Source organism: Eschrichtius robustus, chromosome 16 (genome assembly GCF_028021215.1).
Source record: "Eschrichtius robustus isolate mEscRob2 chromosome 16, mEscRob2.pri, whole genome shotgun sequence".
In the NCBI taxonomy this organism is placed as follows: domain Eukaryota; kingdom Metazoa; phylum Chordata; class Mammalia; order Artiodactyla; family Eschrichtiidae; genus Eschrichtius; species Eschrichtius robustus.
Window position 1 is genome coordinate 63,826,257 of NC_090839.1, and position 14,018 is coordinate 63,840,274.

At 47.4% G+C, this 14,018-nt stretch overlaps 1 protein-coding gene across 1 annotated transcript in view; it reads right to left on the bottom strand.

Annotated features, from left to right (window-relative positions):
* The window catches only part of LOC137750418 (uncharacterized), a 183,452-nt gene that overhangs the window by 103,722 nt on the left and 65,712 nt on the right, over nucleotides 1–14,018 (bottom strand). Inside the window, exons 17-23 of the mRNA XM_068524779.1 lie at nucleotides 13,621–13,815; nucleotides 6,973–7,128; nucleotides 6,198–6,382; nucleotides 5,091–5,273; nucleotides 3,906–3,997; nucleotides 2,426–2,589; nucleotides 188–347 (exon numbers count right to left, since the gene is read on the bottom strand). Coding sequence (XP_068380880.1) covers nucleotides 188–347; nucleotides 2,426–2,589; nucleotides 3,906–3,997; nucleotides 5,091–5,273; nucleotides 6,198–6,382; nucleotides 6,973–7,128; nucleotides 13,621–13,815 — 1,135 coding nt within the window. The remainder of the gene's footprint in view (nucleotides 1–187; nucleotides 348–2,425; nucleotides 2,590–3,905; nucleotides 3,998–5,090; nucleotides 5,274–6,197; nucleotides 6,383–6,972; nucleotides 7,129–13,620; nucleotides 13,816–14,018) is intronic.

Sequence of the window (14,018 nt, forward strand, 5' to 3'; positions counted from 1 at the left end):
GATCCACCCCTGTGTTCACCAGGGGATGTCCTGCTGGTTTCCTAATCTCTGAGCCTGTGGCTCCTCGCCCATAAAACGGGGCTCTATGTAGCGCCGACCTCAGAAGGTGGCTGAGGAGTCCACAGTGAGCGCGCTGCATCTGGCACATGGCCGAGGGCACGGTGACGGGGAGGAGCGCTGTCATTACCGTCCAGCTCAATTTTCTTCTTGGGATGGAGGAGCTTGAGCCGGAGCTTCCTCTGGGGCCAGCTGTAGCTGACATCCACCCCGACGTCCCTGGGCACTTCCGACCTGGGCGTGCCCATGAAGATGTGGGCTGAGGCTTCTTGAGGGAGCCAGGAGTCCTTCTGGAAACACAGCAGAGTCCTCAAGATCAAGAACCCATCCAGGCCCCCCCACCTTCAAAAACTTGAGTTCTTATGCTCATCCTTGTCCTCGCCAGATAAGAACCCCCAAACCAGGAATCTGGGGATCCGTATCCTGGAGGGGAGTCCTACAGGACAACTCAGGACCACAGGGACAGGATCTCAGTTTGTTCAGCAGCCAGGGAAGGAGGCTTATCGCACACCATCGGCACCCTGCCCAGATCCCCTCGGACCCCTTGACTAGCTCAGCATGCTCATGTCCCAGCTTCTGTGCACTTTGCTCTTAACCCCTGGCACCTGGGACCTCCAGAGCATTCCCCTCCAGCACAGGAGGGAAAAACATCCCGGCTCCTTAGCCTCAAGGGGACCAAACTCTGAGATGTAACTCCTGCTCCAGGGCTGCCCAGGGATCACGCTGAGGCTGCCACCGCACCTGCCATCACTCCTGCTCAGCTTCTTCCCCTTCCCTACCCTATTTTCTCCACCATCTTCCTGGGTCCTCCTGGAGTCTTTCCTTCATCCACACTTTTACCCAAATCCTTGGCTCCAGTCTGCTTCTGGGAAAACACAGCCTAAGACACAGGCCCCCTTTAAAAACCTGCATCAGGGGCTTCCCTGGTGGTGCAGTGGTTAAGAATCCGCCTGCCAATGCAGGGGACACGGGTTCGAGGCCTGGTCCGGGAAGATCCCACGTGCCGCAGAGCAACTAAGCCCACAAGTGCACCACAACTACTGAGCCTGCGCTCTAGAGCCCGCGAGCCACAACTACTGAGCCCACGTGCCACAACTACTGAAGCCCACGTGCCTAGAGCCCATGCTCCGCAACAGGAGAAGCCACAATGAGCAGCCCACGTACTGCAAAGAAGACCCAATGTAGCCAAAAATAAATAAAAATAAATTAATTAATTAAAAAAAAAACAATCCTGCATCATCGTCATTCATTTAGTACCAATAAATGTTGACTACTGTGTGTGAGGCACAGTTGCAGGCATGGGGAATGCAACTGAGTGTTGGACACAAAGTCCCGCCCTCTTGGCACCTACGTTCTAGAGGGGGAGGCACAGGATCTCCAGACAAAGAAGTAGGTAAGATGGCAGCTGGTGGTGGTGAGCGCTCTGCTGACAAACTCAGCGGGTTAGGGGTCCTGACAGGGTCATTGTTCTGCACTGGGTGGTCAGGGAGGGAAGCTGTCTCTGAGGAGGGGGCATTGGATGAGACTGGAAGGAAGCAAGAAGTCGAGTGGATGTCTGGGAAAGACTGTTCCAGGCAGCGGAAACAGACAGTGCAAAGGCCCTGGGGCAGCAATGCACTTGGCATTTAATAAAAAGGAGGTCAGTGTGTCTGGAGAGCGGTGAGCCTGGTAAACATTTGGGGAGATGGGGAGGAGAGGCCGGCATGGCTGGATCACTGAAAGCCTATCGGTCAGGGCGAGTGGGTCCTACTCTGAGAGGAATAGGAGCCATTGGAGAGTTCTGAGCAGGGGAGGGACACAGTCCTTTTGGGATTCTGGAAGGTCTGTCTGGCGGCTGGTGGAGAACATATGGTAAGGAGACAAGAGCGGGAACTGGGAAATCAGATAGGCGGCTGCTGAGTGCCCATTCTGTGCCAGGTGCTGGGAACACAGGGGTGAGAAAAACAGGCACTGGATCTGTTCCCAGGAACTGAGTGACTAGTGGGGAAGACAGATCTTAACCAACTGGTTTCAGTAATGAACACAAATGTGATCTAAAGGGAAGGAACATAATCCTACTAGAGCACGTAGCAAGGGAATATGACCACTTCGGGGTAATCAGGACAGGCTTCACTGAAGAGGTGACCCCCCTAAACTGAGCTCTGAAGATTGATTCAGAGTTACAAGTCATCAAACCAGGGACAGAAGATCAGCATGTGCAAGGGTCCTGAGGCAGGAGGGAGACTACAGCAGGACCAGCCCAGCTGGTCCAGCTCCAGGGAGGAGGCCCATGTCTTTATGAGTGATCCCCAAGGCTGAGGCCTGAGTAGAAGACCTAGGGAGACCCAGAACCTGGCTGGGAAAGAAGGAGCCATTCCGTAGGGCCTACCGGGGGATGGAGGGTATAGGCAGCTTCCAGCAGATAGTGTTGGAGCCCCCCGTCCTGCTTCTTCAGCATCACAGCCGCAAACACAGGCACCGAGAGCAGGTAGGGCTGCCCGGCTGGAGGCCAGCTCACTTCAGTGCACAGCTGCCAGCCCCAAGTGCGGGACGCTGTGAAAGAGGGAGCAGGCAGCATGGTCAGTAGAGAGCCAGAGGGCTCGAGGCAGGGCCATGGATGCTCCCATCAGCAAAGAAGGAGCATCTCTACATTCTTTTGAGAAACAGTATTGTGTAGACATTAATTGTATGAGGCAGTACTGTGTAGACCAGGGTTTCTCAGCCTTGACGTTATCGACACACTGGTCTGGATAATTTCTTGTTGTGGGAAGCTGTCCTGGACTCAACCCACTAGATACTGGTAGCACCTCCCACACCAGGATGACACCCAAAAATGTCTCCAGACGTCACCAAATGTCCCCTGAGGGGCCAAAAAGTGTCCCCAGTTGAGGACCGCTGGTGTAGACTATCACAGTGTCAGGCAGTACTGTGTAGGACACAGGCTCTGGAGCAAGAATGCCTAGATTCACATTCCAGTTCTGCCACTTCCCAGCTGTGTGACCTTGGACAAGTTACTTACCATCTCTGTGCTTTGGTGTTTCTCATCTGTCAGCTGGGACTGAGAACAGTTCCAGCCCCATGGTGTAGCTGTGAGGATTAACAGCTCAGCAAGCATTTATGACAGAATTTAGCCTAAAGAAATCATTTAAGGAGGCCCCTCCCTCACCTCCAACATGACTGCAAGATCTGTGACTCTTTGGTATACCTCCTTCCCCTCTGTTTTCAATTTTGTTGCCTTTCACCTGATGTTATTATCAAAAAATTTTCTCGTGCTATTAAAATATGCCCTTCATTACAGAGCCTAAAAGTTATGGGATATCTCAGTACTTTACTAAACCAGGAGTTTGCAAACGTTTTCTGTATATGGCCAGATAGTAAATATTTGAGGTTTTGCTGGTCACACAGTCTGTTACTCAACTCTGCTGTTGTTGAAGAAAAGCCACAGGCAACGGGCGTGGCTCTGCACCAATAAAGTTTCATTTATGGACACTGAAATATGAATTTCACAAATTTCTCATGTTATGAAATAGTCCTTTTGATTATTTTTCTGAATTTGGAAATGTAAAAGTCTATTCTTAGCTCAAAGGCCCTTATAATAAGCCATTCGCCTACTGTTGGATATTTGAGTTGCTGCCTATTTTTTGCTCTGTAAGTAATGATGCAACGAACATCTTTGGGCACAGGGCATTTTAAAATGATTTTGGTTTATTTTCATAAGGTAGAGTTCTAGAAGCAGCATCATTGAGTTAAGGGGCGTAAGTACTTTTAGGGCAGAAGAGTAACTCTGGAATTTGGATCTGGCATCTTACCAGTCAGCCCCCAGGACAACCATCTTGGGACAATGACACGGTGGCCCTGCTGGCACCTACCTTCCTTGTCGGTACAGGATTGGGCCTCAGAAGGGATGTGAGCGTGACTGAGCCTCCTCATGCCATCCCCAGTGATGAGAAACAGCTGAGAGCTGGGTGGGAAAGGAGGAAAGTGCCAGGCGAGTTGTTTTCATTCATCCATAAAGCCACCAGGGCGAGGCACTGGGACAAATCCCACAATCAACAGAACAGGCCTTTGGGGAGTCTGCACACTGGTGGGGGAGACACTCCATGAACACAGAGGGTGACAAGCACTATGAAAAACCTAAAATGGGGCACAGCATGGGCATAGGGTCTGTCTTGGAGACAGAGCAGGACATTCTTCAGCTGGGGGTTTGGAGAGGACTCTCTGTAGGGGTAACATTCGGTCAGAGAGTCAAAGGATGAGAAGGAGCCAGCACTCCAAACAGAGGGAACAGCAGGTGCAAAGGCCCTGGGGTGGGAGAAAAGGGGGCTCTTTGGGAGCACAGAAAAAAGGTGGTGAGAGGGGGTCAGAATGGAAGGGGGGAGTGAGGGGCAGGAAGTAGTGACAGGAGACAGGTGAGGGGGGTGGGCAGGGCCTCGATCGGGCAGGAGAATCATGCGGAGCTGGGTTATCCTAGAAGCAAGCAAGGGATTTTAAACAGGGGAGGGGGGAGCATGATAGGACTTAACTGACATTTTAAAGGACCCCACTGGCTGCTGCCGGGAGAGGGTCAGGAGGGCAGCAGTGCCTCCAGCAAGGGTGGGACACAGGGAAGGAGGCAGGTGGAGGTGGGGGCATCCTGGCTTCTCCTGTTTCCTTGGAAATCATTGTTCTCCAAGTGTCACCTCTCCAGGGGGCTGGGGACAAGCAGGCCCCAGGGGGGACCCCCGTAAACTGCTGAGGAGTGTGGGAATCCCCACCTCTAGGCTGCCCTCAGTCCCTGTCACAGACGCACCCACCCCACCTTGACACACGTGCACACACACGCACGCCCACGTATACCCCACTCACTGACACGCGCACGCACTCTCACAAACACGCCCACAGACACACATTCACATACACAGACTCACAGGCACATCCTTAGGCGCACACACTCACAGATACACGTGGTCAGACACAGGTGCACATGCACAGGCGACCATGCACCCACACCTGTGCCCAGCCTGGCTCGCACACAGGTGCACTCACGGGCTCCCCCCCCGGGTGCGGGAACCCACCTGAAGCGGAGCAGCTCCACAGCCTCCTCGGGTGTGTTCAGATGCACCTTGAGGTCCTGGCCCTTCTTCGTCCGGATCCCTCCATCCAGGCTGGCGGTGCCACGGACGCCGGTCACCCACCTCAGCCCAGCCTGCCCCAGGGTGCCCACGGTGCCCATCTGCGCCGAGATCTGGAGCAGGGCACTGAGGAAGAGGCACACAACTGCATCCTGCAGCCCCAGGCAACGGCAAAGCCAGCACCAACCCACCCGGCTGCTCTCCGTGGTCCTGAGCCAGAGCAGCCCCTCCAGCATGGACACCACTGACCATGCCCTCCGTGTGTGCCAAGCACTCTACACATCGCCATCGAATCCTCACCACCACTAGTCTCATGTCACAGATGGGGAAACTGAGGCTCAGAGAGGTGACAGCAGCTGTGTGGGTCCCACAGCTGGGACATGGAACAGCCAGTTCTGGAGCCCCAGCTGACTGAGCCCAAACCCAGGGTCGCCATGCCAAAGAGCAGCCAGCACAGGACACCCACATACCCCACGTCAGACCCAGAAACCAAGCACAGGTCGGCTTAGTGGCTGGGACAGTCGCCCAGCAGGCCTGGGAAGGTGAGCACTGTCAAATTCTGCTCAAAATCCTTCGTGCCATGTGGCCCTGGGGCAGCTGTGCACTCATCCTGAGTCTCAGTTTCCTCAACCCTTAGTGGGAAGAAGAAAAGTGTCCACCTCGTGAGTGGCCATGTGGGTTCAGTGGGCTCAGAGCCCATGTGCCTTAAATGCTTTTCCCTCTCTCCCATCTCCCCTCCCCTCAGAGGCAGAGGGGGCAGAGGGAAGAGTGGAGTTGTGGCATAAGACAAATCCCAGCTGCCTCACACTGCTGTGCCACCTCGGGCATGGGACCTCACCTTGCCAAGCCTCAGTCTTCTCACCTGTAAAGTGGGTGTAGCCGCCCAGGTTCTCCTCAAAGTCTCTTGGCACAAAAAAACACCCCATCAACAGTAGCTGATATAACAGGTGGTCAGCAGAGCAGGGCTCCCCTCCAGCCCATGCTGATGCCCCAGCTCTCTGCAGGGGGAGGCCCCCACCCAACTTCCCCCAGCTCTGAGGAGCCAGCTACCTGGGCTTGACATAACCATTCACAGAGAAATCCGAGCGCTGCTGGAAGTTGGCTGTCCCTCCGACCTGGATGCTGATGGCAGCCGAGGCGTTTAGGGTCAGCCGGGCTAGGAGTCCAGACATGGTGGGAAAAGTGAGCTCCTCCATGGCCAGGTTCAGCCTTCGGTTCAGCTGCACTTCCTGCCCCTGCAGTCAGAGAACCGTAACAGTGCATGTGACGGCCTCACTTACCCCTCACACAGCCCTCAGAGGGGCCCTTATCATTGTCTGCAGTTTCCAGATGAGAAAACAGAGCCCACAAACAGATAAAATAACCCGGCCAAGGCCATGTAGCTAGAAACAGGAAGAGCTGGGGTTTGAACCAAGATAATTTACCTAGGGACATGGTCAGAGGTCAAGCATCCAGGGTCAGCCAGGTAAGGAGGGGTGTGGGCCCTGCCTGTTGTACAGAGCACTTAGTATGTGCCAGGCACACTCTAAACGTGTTGTTGCATTTTTACTGCATTAAGTCACTTGATTCAACAGCTCTATGAAGTAGATATTATTATACTATTACTATTCTATCATTCCCATTTCACAGATAAAGAAACTGAGGCCATGGCAAGTTCAGCAACATGCCCAAGGTGGTAAGTGGTGCAGCCAGTTTTTGAACTTGGGCAGTCTGGCTCCAAATTCCATGCTCTTAAGTCTGAAAGTACGTTAGTATTTCCCCAAAGCATCAAAGGAAACATCTTCGGACCAGAGGGCATGGAGGGGCCAAGCCCAGCCTGAGGTACCTTCAGGAGCTTGACAGCAAGCTCGGCCAGGTTCAGGGACTGGCGTGTCACATGACTCCCTATCGCCCCGCAGTTCACAAAGCTCAGCTCGTGCCCAAACACCTTCATGCTCAGCTTACACTGCAGCGCCCGCCGCTCCCGATGCCTCTGGGCCACCTGTGACCAGGAACAGGTCTGGGTTAGCCGGGCAAGGTACCTGGACTTTGGGAGGGGGAAGGGGCACCTAGAGAGAAAAGTCAAGGGCTGTGCGGTCCAGAACAGGGCTTGCAAAACTCATGGCCCAGAGGCAGAACCTGCAGATGTGTTTTCTTGGACCTGCACAGTCTACCCAATGCCCAATGCAGTGTGTGTGTGTGTGTGTGTGTGTGTGTGAGACAGAGAGAGAGACAGACAGAGAGAGACAGAGAGAGAGAGAGAGTGTTTTAGCAAACTTTATTTTGGAATAATTTTCGACATACAGAAAAGTTACTTCCCCAAAGAAGACATACAGATGGCCAAAAAGCACATGAAAAGATGCTCAACTTCACTAATTATTAGAGAAATGCAAATCAAAACTACAATGAGGTATCACCTCACGTCTGTCAGAACGGCCATCATCAAAAAAACCTACAAACAATAAATGCTGGAGAGGGTGTGGAGAAAAGGGAACCCTCCTGCACTGTTGGTGGGAATGTAAATTGATACAGCCACTGTGGAGAACAGTATGGAGTTTCCTTAAAAAACTAAAAATAGTACTACCATATGATCCAGCAATCCCACTCCTGGGAATATATCCAGAGAAAACCATAATTCGAAAAGATACATGCCCCCCAATGTTCATTGCAGCACTGTTTACAATAGCCAAGACATGGAAGCAACCTAAATGTCCACTGACAGATGAATGGCTAAAGAAGATGTGGTACATATATACAGTGGAATATTACTCAGCCATAAAAAGAACAAAATAATGCCATTTGCAACAGCATGGATGGACCTAGAGATTGTCATACTGAGTGAAGTAAGTCAGACAGAGAAAGACAAATATCATACAATTCGCTTATAGGTGGACTCTAAAAAAATAGTACAAATGAACTTATTTACAAAACAGAAATGAGTTACAGATGTAGAAGACAATCTTATAGCTACCAGGGGGGAAAGGGAAGGCAGGGATAAATTGGGAGATTGGGACTGACATATACACACTACTATATCTAAAATAGATATAACTAATAAGGACCTACTGTGCAGCACAGGGAACTCTACCCACTATTCTGTAATGACCTATAAGGGAAAAAAAATCTAATAAAGAGTGGATATAGTTATAGGTATAACTGAGTCCCTCTGCTGTATACCTGAAACTAACACAACATTGTAAATCAACTCTACTCCAATAAGAAAATATTTTTTGAAGTTGCAAAGATAGTACCAAGAGCTCCCATGGACCCATCACCCTGTTTCCTCCATTGTTAACATCTTACATGACCAGGAAACATGGTGAAAACTAAGACATCAACACCAGCATGTTATTAACTAAACTCTGGACTTTATCGGATTTCACCAGTTTTTCCATTCCATCCTCTTTGTAGTCCAGGATCCAATCCAGGTGCCACATGGCATTTAGTGTTGTGTCATGTCTCTTCAGTCTGTCCTGGTCTGTGACAGTTTCTTGGTCTTTATCTTTCATGCAGTGTGTATTTTTAAATTTATTTCTACTATTTAAAAATTGGGAGATTTCTATAAAATCCACATAGCCAGCGTCTCAAAAAAGAGAAATATTGGCCTGTCTCCCCCTCCCTCCCAGCCCACACTCACAACAAGGGGCAACAAGTATTCAGAGCTAAGCAGTGGCTTCCACTCTGAGCTGAGGCCTGTGCTACATGCCTGACTGCCATACTCCCCACCATTCCCTGCTGTCTCTCCAACACTCAGGCCAAGGACTGTTGCCATTCATCACTGTGCTTGTGCAAAATACATCTTGGGATGTGAGTCTATCACAGGGAGAAAACAACAGACCAAAGGGATTGTGGATTCTAAGAAAAAACATTTATATCCAGCCCACCGCCCTTATTCAAGTTACTTGCTGGCCCCAGATCTAGTCCAAGAGGCTTTTGATGGTAGGGACCATGTCCTGATCATCTTTGTGTTCCTGGGCCCTGGGGTCACAGTTGGTGGTTAGTAAACATGTTAACGTTTGAACAAATGCCCCAGCCACCACCTTGATTACCCCCAGATGTATGTGGAAATGACATTTATAAGAGCAAAAAGATGTAACAATCTCAATGTCTATTGTTGGGGCAATGGTTATGTAAAGTGAGATCCCCACCCACAGAATGGATGTTAAAATGTATGCGTACAATGAGTTTTCAGTAAGAAAATACTCAAGTAACAATATGAAGTGGGAGACCAGGGAAAGCACACACACACCTTAGCAATTCCACTGCTAGGTACACACTGGACAGAAATGTGCACATATATCCACCAAAGAGACATGCACAAAATGTTCACTGTACTACCTGTAATAAGCCAGAAACTGGAAACTACTCAAAAGACCACCAAAAGTAAATGGATAAAGAAACTGTGTTATATTCACACCATGGAATGCTACACAGCAAGGAGAATGAACAAGCTGTAAGTACACACAGCAACATAGATGGATCTCACGAACACACTTTAAGCAAAAGAAGTCAGACACAACAAAGAGGATGTGAGCAGCATTATTCACAATCGTCACAAGATGGAAACAAACCAAAAGTCCATCAGCAGATGAAGGGACACACAAAATGTGGTCTATCCATACAATGCAATGTTATCCAGCCTTAAGAACGAATGAAGCACAAAAACAGACATATAGATCAATAGAACAGAATAGAGAGCCCAGAAATAAACCCACACACCTACAGTCAATTAATCTATGACAAAGTAGGCAAGAACATACAATGAAGAAAAGACAGTCTCTTCAGCAAGTGGCGATGGGAAAGCTGGACAGCCGCATGTAAATCAATGAAGTTAGAACACACCCTCTCACCATACACAAAAATAAACTCAAAATGCCTTAAAGACTTAAACATAAGACACGACACCATAAAACTCCGAGAAGAGAATATAGGCAAACCTTCTCTAACATAAATCGTAACAATGTTTTCTTAGGTCAGTCTCCCAAGGCAAAAGAAATAAAAGCAAAAATAAACAAATGGGACCTAACCAAACTTATAAGCTTTTGCATAGCAAAAGAAAGTATAAACAAAACAAAAAGACAGCCTATGAAAATACTTGCAAATGATACAACCGACAAGGGATTAATTTCCAAAATATATAAACAGCTCATATAGCTCAATATCAGAAAAACAACCCGATCAAAAAATGGGCAGAAGACCTAAGTAGACATTTCCCCAAAGAAGACATACAGATGGCCAAGAAGGACATGAAAAGATGCTCAATATTGCTAATTATTAGAGAAATGTAAATCAAAACTACAATGAAGTACCACCTCACACGAGTCAGAATGGCCATCATTAAAAAGTTTACAGATAACAAATGCTGGAGAGGGTGTGGAGAGAAGGGAAACCTCCTACACTGTAGGTGGGAGTGTAACTTGGTACAGCCACTATGGAGAACAGTATGAAGCATCCTTAAAAAACTAAAAATAGAACTACCATATGATCCAGCAATCCCACTCCTGGGCATATATCCAGAGAAAACTCTAATTCAAAAATATACATGCACCTCAATGCATTATTAGCATTATTCACAATAGCTAAGGCATGGAAGCAACATAAGTGTCCATTGAGAGATGAATGGATAAAGAAGATGTGGTATATATACACAATGGAATACTACTCAGCCATAAAAAAGAATGAAATAATGCCACTTGCAGCAACGTGGAGGGACCTAGAGATTATCATACTAAGTGAAGTCAGAGAGAGAAAGACAAATGTTGTATGCTATCACTTATATGTGGAATCTAAAAAAAATGATATAAATGAACTTATTTACAAAACGGAAACAGACTCACAGATATAGAAAACAAATTTATGGTTACCAAAGGGGAAAAGGGGTTGGGGAGGGATAAATTAGGAGTTTGGGATTAACATATACATACTACTATATATAAAATAGATAAATAACAAGGACCTACTGTATAGCACAGGGAACTATATTCAATATCTTATACTAACCTATAATGGAAAAGAATCTGAAAAAGGATATATATGTGTGTGTGTGTATATATATTCAGTTATGTATGTATATATACATATGTGTGTATATATACATACGTGTATGTACGTATACATGTATGTATGTGTGTATACATAAATGTATGTATATATATAACTGAATCACTTTGCTGTACACCGCAAACTATCACAACATTATAACCAACTATACTTCAACAAAAAAACTATTTGTGCAATAGAGAAAAGAAAGGAATGAAGTACTGATACATGCTACAATACAAATGAACCTTAAAAACATGCTCAGTGAAAGAAGCCAGACACAAAAGGCTACATATTGTATGATTCTGTTTATATGAAATGTCCAGAATAGATAAATCCATAGAGACAGAAAGCACATTAGTGGTTGCCAGGGGCTGGGAAATGAGGGAATGGGGCGTGACCACTAAATGAGTGTGGGGTCTCCTTGGGGTGATGAAAATGTTTGGAACTAGAGAGAAGTGGTGGTTGCACAACATTGTGAATATACTACGTGTCACTGAATTGTATACTTTAAAATAGTTAATTTTACGTTATGTGAACTTCACCTCATTTTTTTAAAGAGTACACAGTGAATGATTCCATTTATATTAAGTTCACAAAAGAAGCTGGATGTGACCTCTGCTGCCAACCAGACTGAAGTAACAAGGACTGGATTTACCTTCCCACGTGGAGCAACCCAAAGCTCAGATGAAACAGATTAAACAAAAGTTCCCAAGACACTAGACATCAGGTAATGTGAGACAATGAACCCAAGAGATGGGAAATAGCAAGGTGAGCCCCAGCTTACTGCCTGGAGAAAGCTCAGGCTGAGGTGCAGGGAGGGGAACAGAGCGGGACATGACAGACTCTCAGGGTTGAGGATCTGGGAGTCCAGGGAGACCAAGGTAGCTGGACTTTGCAGGGCAGAGTACAAGAGAGGAAAGAGCCACACAGAGAAAGAACTCTGGAAATCTCCAGAGGGTCCCAAGGATCTCTGTAACATTGCATTAGGCAAAGATTTCTTAGATGTAACACCCAAAACTTTATGCATAAAAGAAATGGATAAACTTGACTTCATTGAAATCAAGAATATCTGCTCTTCAAAAGACACTGTTAAGAGAATGAAAAGACCATGCCACACACTGGGAGAAAATATTTGCAAGTCACATATCTGATACAGGCCTTGTGTTCAGAACAGAGCAGGAATTTTCAAAACTCAGTCATAAGAAGCCAACCGAATTTTTAAAAAAGGACAAAATATTTGAACGTACACTTCACCAAAGAGGTATGGATGACAAATAAGCACCTAAAAGATGCCCAACATCAGTAGCATTAGGAAAATGTACTTTAAAGCCACAAGATACTACTACAAACTATTAGAATAGCAAAAACTAAAAAGTCTAATCCTACCAAGTGTTGGCGAGGATGTACAAGAATTAAAATTCTCATACACTGCTGGTGGGAGTGCAAAATGGTACAATCACTTTGCAAAACAGTTTAGCTAGCTCTTAAACAATTAAACGTACAGCTACCATATGATCTAAGCCATCCCATCCTTAGATATTTACCCAAGAGACATGAAAACATATATTTATATGAAGACTTGTACACGAATGTTCATAGCAGCCCTACTTGTAACAGCCCAAAACTGGACATAACACAAATATCCACCAACAGGTGAATACATAAACAGACTGTGGTTCATCCATACCATGAACCACTACACGGCCATAGGAAGAAATAAACTATTAGTATACTCTACAATATGGATGAATCTCAAAATAGTTACGCTGAATAAAGGAAGTCAGGTCAAAAAGGAGTACATGCTTTAAAAACAAAAGTATACGCTGCATGATTCCATTTATGTAACATTCCAGAAAATGCAAACATCTATTTTGACAGAAAAAGCCTATCACAACAGGGGGCAGGAGGAAGGGATTAAGAATCATGAAGAAAACTTTGGGGGTGATGGATATGTTGATTTAGTTGGTGATGGTTTCATGGTACATACATATGTCAAAACTTATCAAATTGTACACTTAAAACACATACCATTTATTGTAGTTCGATTATACCTCAACAAAGCTGATTTTAAAGTAGAGTTCATTGATGCTTTTAGGGGTCAGAACAGTGGTTACCCTTGGTTATGGGTGGGTAAACCAGAAGGGGGGGGGGCCGCAGGGAGTGTCGGGGAGCTGATGAGGGTCTGGGCGCTGGTTGTAAAGATGTGTTCCACTGGGGGAAACACACGAGGTGGACATTTCTCTATGTATGTGATACTTTAATAAATCCTTTTTCAAAAGAAGCCAGGCTAACAGCTCACTACTGAGATCTGGACCAGAAATTTGCTTCTGTAAGGGGGTGGAAGGGCAGGGTCAGAGTTCATGGACACCTAGGTCCCCCAGTCCCAAAGCCCAAGCTGACACCTGACAGCGTAGAGGAGTGGGCGTGAGGTGGGCTTGGGCGTTTCCCTTACCTTCCGCTGCAGGTCTCTCATCTTTCTGGACCTTTCTCCTGGACAGGCGGGGTGGGCCGGCTGCGGTGTAGGTCCTGGTCCCGGCTCTGGGGGCTTTCCCGCTTGGGCCTGTCTCTCCTCTTCCTGCCCCCAGAATGACTTCGGGCCAAATAGCCTGCGGGCCATTTCCTCGGCATTTTCCAGCCGGAGCCCCAGCTAGGAAGGAAAGCCAGGGGCTCAGGGAGGAGTAACCCAGTCACAAGGCTGACCAAGAGCTATGGGGTTGGGAGCTTGAAGAGGGGGCCCTGGGCTCCCCAGGGTCCATCCAGGCCCAAGTGCCAAGAGGTACAATCTTAGGAAGTCATCAAGCTCCAGATCTACTTGGCAAGTGCCACAAAGCAAGAATTCCTACTGATTCT